This window comes from Mercurialis annua, linkage group LG1-X, assembly GCF_937616625.2.
Source record: "Mercurialis annua linkage group LG1-X, ddMerAnnu1.2, whole genome shotgun sequence".
Taxonomy (NCBI): domain Eukaryota; kingdom Viridiplantae; phylum Streptophyta; class Magnoliopsida; order Malpighiales; family Euphorbiaceae; genus Mercurialis; species Mercurialis annua.
Window position 1 is genome coordinate 14,635,336 of NC_065570.1, and position 11,159 is coordinate 14,646,494.

General features: G+C 33.0%; 1 protein-coding gene across 1 annotated transcript; it reads left to right on the forward strand.

Annotated features, from left to right (window-relative positions):
* The first annotated feature begins 2,851 nt into the window (after window positions 1-2,851).
* Window positions 2,852-10,878, forward strand: LOC126666060 (2-C-methyl-D-erythritol 4-phosphate cytidylyltransferase, chloroplastic). Its single transcript, XM_050359017.2, has 12 exons — window positions 2,852-3,095; window positions 3,175-3,242; window positions 3,322-3,393; window positions 3,709-3,764; window positions 5,884-5,963; window positions 6,142-6,224; window positions 8,590-8,667; window positions 9,054-9,122; window positions 9,900-9,968; window positions 10,034-10,080; window positions 10,396-10,486; window positions 10,742-10,878. The coding sequence occupies exons 1-12, from the start codon at window positions 2,882-2,884 to the stop codon at window positions 10,796-10,798; spliced, it is 984 nt and encodes a 327-aa protein (XP_050214974.1). The 5' UTR covers window positions 2,852-2,881; the 3' UTR covers window positions 10,799-10,878.
* Window positions 10,879-11,159: the final 281 nt, after the last annotated feature.

The following is an 11,159-nucleotide window of genomic DNA, read 5'->3' on the forward strand; positions in this document are numbered from 1 at the left end:
GTTAAACAAAACAAGGCAAGCAAAACAAGCTACAGAAAAGCACAGGGAGAACCCAGAAATAGAGAACGAAAAACAAAAAAGAGGGCAGCTCCGACCATTTTAGTTGCTTGTTTTGGTTCTTCTCATACGTCAAGAACCGAAACAAGCTACAAAAATGAGCGAAGTGAACCACGAAACGAAGCAAGTCACCAAAACCAGGGGTCACTCTCAGACACAAGCGGACAAGATAACACTAGCAAAAGAGAAGCAAAAAATAACACATACGGTAACATAACAACAATAAGAAAGTACAATAAGCTAGACATAAACACCCAGTCATCGTAAGAACTCATGGGGGGATTAATGATGGAATAAACATAAATGAAGGAAGTAAAGCGCTAAGCCATAAAAATCCCACACCAGATAGGAAAAATGGGCGCGCTGGGAGCACTATAAAAAAGACACAAGGGCACATGCCTAAAAGGTACGATAAATATCTAAAAACCATACTTTGTTACTCGAATAGATCCTTACTGACTAGAGTTTCAGAGCGAATGAGGGGTTTGAGACCCGCTGTTTCCGATTCTCTTCTCTTTATTTCCTTTTCAGGACGCACGTCAAATATCCGGATCCATCACTTATATATATATATATATATATATATATATATATATATATATATATATATATATATATATATATATATATATATATATATATATCAATAAATATTAATTCATGAGTGGATTTTAAATAGAGGTATCTATAACAAATATAAAAGTGTATTTGCGGGGGGAACACTTCCATTCACTGACAAAAATACCCTTTACATATTTGTACTTAACAAATAGAAAGATGACATTCCTAATCCATAGGAAATATATTAAAAATAATTATCGCAGTAGCTACTATTATGTATTAAATTCCTAATCTTAAAATGAATTGTGCAACAACTATCATTATTTGTTAAATTCCTAATTCTAATAGGAATTTCACAGATATATTACTATATATAAAAGAATATGACGAGTTTCATTAATATTAAATAATCATATTATTTCCTCAAAAAAAAAATCATATTATAATATGTGTATTAAAGCTTTGATATTTTTGATATTTATTAATTATTTACAATGAAAAATAATATAAATTTATTTCAATCATATTATCATTTTTTGATAACAACAATATCAAAAATTAAATATATTGCTTAATTCTAACTTTTTAACATTTCTAATAAAAGAAATTAAATTTTTTTAAAATAATTAAACAAAACAAATAAAAAAATACAAGTCTAATAAAATTTAAATAATAATATATTATTAAAAAAATATACAATTATAATATTAAATAACGGGTCATATAGATCAGTGTTTTAAAAACCGGACCGGACCGGCCGGTCGGACCGGTTGAACCGCAAACCGGCCAGTGGTCCGGTCTGAAACTGCAAAAAACCGAATTTTTTGGGTGGACCGGTTGAACCGGATTGAACCGGTAAAAACCCAGATCGGACCGGATTGAACCGGTATTAAACCGGTGAATCAGATTTTTTTTTAAATTTTTTTAATTTTATTAAACCGGTTTGAACCGGAAACCGGTGGCCTCAACGGTTCGGCCACCGGTTCAGTTTTTAAAACACTGATATAGATATCGTTAACGTGCATAGCACGTGGCAAAAAAACTAGTCATAGAAAATTTAAATTTAAAAATTTTACTTTTTAGAAATAGATAAGAGTTATGACATTATTTTTTGAACAAAGGGTCAACGCGTCTTCTGAACTTGTGACATATGCTCAGTTAACCCATTTCTTATTTTTTGAGCAACTAACCCCAAAATTCTTCATTTTTAGGTCAGATCACCCTATAATTTATATTTTTATTATAAAAAATAGGTTTAGGATAATTTTATCACAACAATTAGAAAACTTTCTAATTTCTTTTTTGCATCCCTCACCTCCGATTTGTATTTTACGCGTTTTAAAAATACAATTATAGGATAATTTAGTTTAAAATGAAGAGATCTGAAGTTAATTGTTCAAAAAAATAAATAAAAAAGTTAAGTAATCAATCACAAGTTCGAGGCACATTGACTTTTTTCTTAAAAATAAATAAACAATTGTATTACGATTGAGGGAGTAGTAGGTTCAATTCCTACCTCCTCCCTAATTGTATAAGAACACGAACAAAGGGTTAATTTACCCTCTCAACTTGGCACGAAATATCAAAATAGTCATTTTGGAGGATTTTTAAGTCAAACAAACCCATGAATTTGTCAAATTGCATCAAATCATATCCTCTTTCATTTTTCCCCTCTCAACCCGTGTTTGGAACACTCTCCTGGTTAAAGGTATAAAATACTCCCTATTATTTTAAAAATTACAAATTAATACCTAAAATGTGACAAAAAAATTTTTTTTTGAGGAGGAGCAACTGCTCCTCATTAGCTCCCCCGGCGAGGAGCACTACTCCTCAAGAGCAAACCTAGATGGGTATGCTCTTCATCATGGAGATGATGGGTCTGTATTGGGTCTGCTCTTCCACGATTGAAGAGAAGACCCATTCATCGTGGAACACACCCATATGAATCTGCTCCGGCAATTTAACTGAAAAAAAAATCTAGTGAAAAAACCAACGACAGTTTCCGGTGAATGCGGTGGTCGGAGGTGGAATGAAGCGGTGGAAAAATGAGGGGTGAATTGATTTGATTTTATAAAGTTTAGGGGGGGGTGATATTTCCACGATGAAAACACAAGTTGTGGGTTAATTTGATCCAAATTTCTTCAAAATGACTCATTTGATATTTCGTGCCAAGTTGAGGGGTGAATTGATCCTTTCTTCAAAAAAAAATGTTAGAAGTGAGGAAGATGTGCAATATTGACCGATTTTGGCAATTAAGACTAGAATGAAAGTGACGTGGCACATTCAGTCACATTTCCACTTCGCCTCTCGTATTTTTCTTCTCCGTTTCTCTTTTGTTTTCAGCGTCCAAAACCAGAGAAATCCCGCCATGAATCTTACGTCCATCTCTTCTTTCACCTCTTCAAATTCACTTTTCCCTTTTAAATATAACCACCAAATTCCCGCCAAATCACCATCTTCCCTGAAATTCTCATCAGGTAATTAATTAAGTCAAACAGATTCTGTTTTTAATCATTTTTATGGATTGTAATTTGAAGTTGATTGTTGAATCTGCAGGTTATAGACTTACTTGGATCCAAAAGCTGCCTACCAACACCATCACCTGCTCTTCCAACGCTCAAAATGTACATTACTGTGATGTTTATGCATTTATTTATCGATGTTTGATGAGTAGATTAGTTTATCCATATTGTTGTTTCGCAGAGGTTCAATAAGGTGGAGGAGAAGAGCGTTTCTGTGATTTTGTTGGCCGGAGGGACGGGCAAACGAATGGGTGTATGTTCTTTTCCATTTTTATTTGAATTCACTTCTGTTTGCTTCTCTAAACTTAATGTAGTATCGCCCGAGGCAGAAAGCGCAAAAAAATGCTCGCCTGACTGAAGGCGCCTCGACTGGCGGGTGTAGAGGCGCCATCAGTCTTTGTTGCCTCGCCTGACTGCCTAGGCGCACCAGGCGAGCGCCTTTGACTACACTGGCTATCATATACCATCATCATATACGCTAAAACAAGATATGAGTAGAGCAACTGAGAATTGGTACCAAAATTATGTTATCTACACTACTTATCTTATGTTATCTTTGTGCTAATAGGCAAGCATGCCAAAGCAGTATCTCCCACTACTTGGCCAGCCAATTGCTCTTTACAGGTAAATTTTCACCATTTATTTCAACTTGACTTTTACCAATCTCTTTAATTAACTTTTTGAAGCTTCAATAGGCCCTGATTTGGTGAACAAGGACAAATAACAATATTCATTTTTTAATGTGATCCTAAGAGAGGACACTTGTGTATAACAAAATTTCCTAGGTTTGACAATTATAAGCAGCTCCTATTTAGGTGCATCGTTTTCATCTTATTCGAAAATACGCGGTCTCATATTTCAAAGAAATGAAGCATTAGAAACATCAACACAAAGAATTGAAACTCTACCTAAATAATTTGACACGTTTGAGATATTGGATTTTTGACAGCCCACTTAAGAAATTTCAGGAATGACAAACTCTACATCAACAAGGTTTGATGTTTGAATGTCAGACTAATCTTGTTATGTCCTTTTAGAGGCTCAAAGACGAATTTCCTATTTTCAAGATGAATCAGTGTGATTTCTTCTTTAGGTTTCTGATTTAATTCCTCAATATCATCTTTACGTTCCACAATAACTTCTTGCTCATAAACCTGCTCTTAAATACTGACAATATTTTCTTCAGCAAGTTTTAGTTCTAGCGGTTTCAAATCATCATTAAGAGGAGTATTCTTTTTATTATCACAATCTATTTCATCTTCAGTAATATCTCCTTCATTGCTAGTTTAGGTACAACCTTTCTCTTTTGATGTTTAGCTCTCTGCTCAGCTTTCCATTTTCATGCTCTTCCTTAGTCTGCTCATAGAATCTCTTAAATGTTTCATGCACGGCCATCCTCTAGATTTTCTAATATAAGATTTAATTCATTGCTTTCCTGATATTCTTGCCACATTTGGTCAGCTCCCTTTATCATAATTTACAAGAACTCCTCCGTAGAAGACATTTTCTTCACATTCTTCTCTTCTCACAATTCCCTCCCTCCCGTGTTTACTCTCAAAACAACACTCAATTGTGTTTGCACACAAAAATCAGCACAAAATGTATTAAAATAACTGACAAGATTTATATTTATACTTCTTTTATAAATGTGGAATTAAAATAAAAAAACGAACAATTAGAAGACAAACATGAAACAACCTAATTTTATAGCCAAATTCTACAACTAGAGGAGAGTGATAAGATATGAAAGTATGAATATCACAAGTTAATCCTAACTTGCTAAGTTGAAAGAAAAGTTTCTTACAAGAGAAAGTACTCAATTCTATTTGAAACAAATTTTTCATTCATTCTATCCTTTACAAGAAAACCTGTTTGGTGTACAAAGGCAAAGACTAAAGGTATAACAAAAGGCAAAAGATTCTATTAGCATTCTAGAGTATGCTTTTAAGAAGCCATTTACTACCTAGGTACATAACTCTACTTGTAGCTACTACAAAACAATGGAATTAATGCATCAAATACAATTAGCTTGTAACTTCTCCACTTGTGCTTTTATTATGTGTGTAGCAACTCAATGATGTGTTTCTTTATATCTTGAGAAGTCATATCCTTTTGGCATTTATCTTGAACTTCTGTATAAGAAAAACATAAAATCTAGCTAATTCTAAACCCAAAATTACAATAAAAAGACAACCCAACTCTGTTTGGACTTGCACTAATATATTTTGAATTAAAACTCATAAGACATTTTAAAATAGTTTAAACTAGTTACAAACACTTTAAACTCAATTAAACACTCTAAACCTCACCAAAAAAATTGTTCAGTTGAATCTTCATTTTTCCTCTGAATATGAGCAAACTTAATTATAAATGAAACTTGAACATAAGTGGCCTCTCTTAAGATCACATCAATATTGGAGCAGTCTAAAGCAAATATAAGTTTGATTGGTAAGTAGTGCATAATTAACTGAATGCGATGTTGTGGCTGTATTCATTTAAAACTAACAGATTTTAGCATGGCCTGGTGCTGCTATGAGCAGTTAGGTTTGACTTGGGAGTTTTCCTTGGTGGGGTTAATTTTGATCTTGACACATGAACTGGTATTTGTGTCCAATAATATGCTTTTTGAGACAATTTGACCTTGTTTACGTCTCTATACTGCAGAATCTCATAATTTGATTTTCTAACTCTGGATTTGGCCAACAGCACTATAATTGCTTTTGCAATGTTCTGATTTTGGCAGTTTCTACACATTCTCAAAAATGATTGAAGTGAAAGAGATTGTAGTAGTCTGTGATCCATCCTACAAAGACGTTTTTGAAGGTTATCATTCTCTCTTCTATCTATATGTGCGTGCTTGTATTTGTACGTTCAAGCATAGGAGTGCATGTGCACACCTGCATATACATATCTAGTATTAATTTTAAAGACATGGATTCCGCTTTAGTTCTCTTAAACCTTTTTATTATATGAGAACTAAAGTAATAATTGGCCTTCTCAGATGCCAAAGATTACATAAACGTGGACCTCAAATTTGCACTGCCTGGGAAGGAGAGACAAGATTCTGTACACAGTGGGCTTCAGGTACACAGAAATATCTTTCAATTTAGGCTTTGTATCCTTCCTAAAGGCATGCTTAATTGTATTGCTTTTGTTAAATGCTCAACATTGACATATAGTTCATTTATTTGATTTCTTGCCACGCATTAAAATACCTTCTACATTATGTGCTTGAGCAAAAGAGACAAATCCTGAGATGGCAGTTGTAGAATGTTGAAGGTGGTCCTTTCCCTAGTTTCGGTTAGGGCCTATGCATCTAGTAGCTTGATAATTTACATGTAGACAAATTATGGCCAATAGACAAGCTTTTTTGTTACTTAATGTTCTTTTGTTGACTACAGTGGATATAAGGTGATGTGGAACTTATTGTTTTATTGTTAAAAGATTGATGTAGTAATGATGCTAGTGATTGAATATTAATTACTTGTTGTGGTGGGAAATAACTGTTTTCTTGCTTGTTAGATTCCATCTTAAAACCAATTGGTATTAAGTGGAGGTATCCAACTAATATTTAAACACATCCATTCACACACACAACCAATATGGGATTTCCCACTTCAACATTCCCCACATGCGTAGCGTGTCCGGGCCGAGCAACAAATCTCTCCTCACTCTTTGCGTGGGCCGGGCCAATTCAAATTGTGCGAATGGATAAAACTCTGATACCATGTCAATTTGGTTGAAGTATGCCCTAATGAAGTAGGGTTTCTGATATTTATAAAGGCTGATTAGCCAAAACAAGGAAATACAAGCTGTGCACAGCTATATTAATGCCTATAACCTAGCTGTTGTACATGGAAAGAAATCAATAATATTAACATAACTATATATAGAAATCAGACCTAAATCAACAATAATAATATAAGGAAACTATCATTAAAGGCAATCTATTTCTGATATTTATAAAGGCTGATTAGCCAAAACAAGGAAATACAAGCTGTGCACAGCTATATTAATGCCTATAACCTAGCTGTTGTACATGGAAAGCAATCAATAATATTAACATAACTATATATAGAAATCAGACCTAAATCAACAATAATAATATAAGGAAACTATCATTAAAGGCAATCTATTGACATCACTACTTTCTGACTATAGTGATGCCGATTATGCTGGTTGTAGCGACACACGCAGGTCTTCTATTGGTTGGTGTATGTTTCTAGGTGATTTCTTGATCACTTGGAAGAGTAAGAAACAAGACAGAGTCTCTAAATCTTCGACAGAATCCGAATATCATGCCATGTCCCAAGCTTGTTCTGAAATCTTATGGCTTCGTGGCTTACTTGATGAACTTGGTTTCCCTCGGTCGCATTCCATACCATTGCGTGCTGATAATACAAGTGCTACTCTTCCGCATGTTCCTAGTGATCTTCAGCTGGCAGATATATTTACCAAGACCCTCACTTCCAAGTGTCACCATTTCCTACTTGGCAAATTGATGCTTCTCGATTTGCCCGCATCAATTTGATGGGGATGTCAATAGATTGCCTTTAATGATAGTTTCCTTATATTATTATTGTTGATTTAGGTCTGGTTTCTATATATAGTTATGTAAATATTATTGATTCCTTTCCATGTACAGCAGCTAGGTTATAGGCATTAATATAGCTGTATACAGCTTGTAATTTCCTTGTTTTGGCTAATCAGCCTTTATAAATATCAGAAATCCTACTTCATTAGGGCATACTTCAACCAAATTGACATTGCTCACTTATTTTTTACAATAAAGTGCCCGTTCCTTGTTGTATGTTCATATTCCTTACCATTCTTTCCATCATACCTCGAGTTACCTTTTGCTTTGACAACATTATATCTTGCTCTGCTTTTCTTTCGATCTTGTTCTTTCATTCTTTGTGATGGAAAAATAAAAATATATTACGAGAGAGGATCGATAAGGTATCATGGAATGAATAATAAGGAACGTGAACATACAAGAAGATATCCTCTCCAAGTACAAAAGGGATTTCCAAACACTTCTCACACCATTCATGGAACACAAAATCTGAAAAATAAATATTAAGAAAGAAGAGCTCTTCTGATCTCTTTTATGAGTATAGTTGTGCTGTTACCATTTTTGACAAATAAAGCACAATAGTTGAATTGTCCATATTTCAAACAACATATTGGCATAGTTGATCAAACTTTTAAGTATATTGCACAGTTCCTAATTTGTGAAATTTACAGTTCATATTTGCTGTCTTCTTCCCTAAAACCGTGATATTTTTATGATATAGAACTTTTTTTAATTTGAGAATAGATTATTACTTATATTGTTATGAAATAATCATGAGGTGGCGTCATCAAATACTTGTCTAAATAATCATTATTAGTGCTAAAAGGTAAAAGTATTTGTTCTATGATCATCATATACCACTTTACATTGCAGGCCATTCACTTGAGTTCTGAGCTTGTTTGCATCCATGACTCAGCTAGACCTCTGGTGTCAACTGAAGAGATAGAAAAGGTTTGTGTCCAAATTTTTATTTCTTGGCTTCAGCTGTTGCTTGTAAGGAACAGAAAAGTTGGTAGACGCTACTCTATTCACTGTTGGATCATTGTGTAAAATGAATTGTTAATCTTCGAGTGCTGTGTATCTTAGTTTGAGTAGTAGATCCTCCAATGTGTCTGAAAGATACAATAAAAGTCTGTTTATTTGTACAACGTTATTTAGGTGCGAATTCAAAATATTATAAAAGCTAACATTATGGGCTTTGAATTTACTCACTGTCCTTATAAGGGATTTAATGAGTCTAGTTTTAATCATGAAGCTCCCTTTTTATTCCCATCATTTTCCTTGTCAACAACTTTAGTATTTATGTTATGGAGTTAAGTTTCTAAATTTGTGATTAGGTTCTCAAAGATGCATGGGTAAATGGAGCTGCTGTGCTTGGTGTTCCTGTTAAAGCTACAATTAAAGAGGTATCTTTATCTTATCCTTTATTCAATTATTTTTTCCAACTTCTAAGTTACTTGTGCTATTTCAAAATTAAAACAATAGATTTTAAGGAACAAACTTGTAGTAACTTTGTGAATGTAATAAGATAGGAAATTTTCACCCACAGTCCTGACTTTTCATCAATTTTTTAACAAATGTCTTTTATTTCATTTTAAAACAAGAAAATTCCTGGCATTTAAATGTATGTATCAAAAAAATCCTTACTGTCACTTTTATACATTTTCATTTAGAAATGCTGACCGGTATATAACAATTTTTTTAAGGATAATAGCAGACATGGTGCTTTAGGACACAACACTGCCACTGGCCTATTTGTCTCAAAAAAGTTAATATTTTTTAATAGTCTTTTTCCCCTCTCTGATATTTTAGAATTTGCTACCAAAATATTTCATCGGGCCTAAACTCTTCTCCTATCAAGCTTATTTCCTAGTAATATTATTTACGGGGATAACATTTCCTAATATACTATTTACAACTAACAGTGAAGAAGCAGTTGTTGATGATAATATTGCTGTTTCATACTGATATTTCAGTTTAGACTTGCCTTTTCGATTTTCAATTTTAGCCTTGGTTCATCTCAAGAAAAGAAACATTAGACTTGGTACCTTTGATTCGAGTAGCTTTTGCATGGTTGCTGAAAAAGATTGCATTTTCCAGTGATGTACTGTGAATTTCAATTTCTGTTACTGTTTCTTTCTTTCCTCTATTGATTCCCGTAATGTTTGTATCTGTATATGCAGGCAAACAGTGACTCTTTTGTAGTGAAAACTTTGGACCGCAAAAAACTTTGGGAAATGCATACCCCACAGGTACAAACTTAAGATGATGAAGCGAAATTTAAAGAGAGATTTACGTAAGTTTCTTTTTTCTACAGGTGATTAAGCCCGAGTTGCTTAAAAAAGGGTTTGAGCTTGTCAACAGGTATGTTATGCTTTTTACTGATTCCTGGTAACATCTTTGCTGCAGCAAGTATTTTTGACAGTGACGATCAGCAAACAAATAAACAAATCTTTTACATCACATCTAATACATACATTCCTTCCGATGTTAGCTCACATTTTATGCTCTGATAACAATAGCTTGAGACATTAATAGAAATCGAATTTGATTTATTAGGATTTAAACCGAACTGGACCAATGAAATTTTTTTAACTTTGAAAATCAAACTGATTTTGGTTAAATAAAGGGAGTTGTGAATGGGAAAACAAATTCTCAATCTGGTATTTTTTTCAACAGAGATGGTCTTGAAGTCACTGATGATGTGTCTATAGTGGAGCACCTTAAACATCCTGTATATATAACAGAGGGTTCTTACACAAATATCAAGGTATCTAATGCTCCTTCTATATTTCAAAAGTAATTATCTAATGCAACAGATTTGTCACGTCATTTACAACACCTCTATCTTCCGTTTATATTTATTTTCTTATTTAAACAATCAATACACGTTTAAAGCAGAACCCGCATATTTATAGATATGAGAGATAGTACTGTAAAATAATATAGCACATCCGTTGCATGAAATAATTTTCCGTAGTTCAATTGCTATTGGATTTGCTGAATCCTTTGATTTGATTTGCAGGTCACTACACCTGATGATTTGTTGCTTGCCGAGAGAATTTTGAACATGGACTCTTAGACCATTTAGTTCATATAATTGTTGCTTGCAAAGAAAATTTTGAACATGAACTGATGGAAAATAAAAATAAATTTCTCTTATATATTATAGTTATTTCTTGATTGAAATTTAAAACAAACAGTAATAATTTAGTGAATTGTATTCTAAAATTTATATGAGAAAGAAGTTTTCCAAAAAAAATTTAAAAATTATTTTATTTGTTTAGGAATATGATTATTCTATTCTATATATTTTGTAATCGGCAAACTTAAGAGGACTTTTTATACGAAATATTGTTTTTTTTTTCAATATTTATTTTTTTACTAATTCTAAATCTTTACATTGCATGCTAATTTTTTTTTATACTACATTTTATATTAAC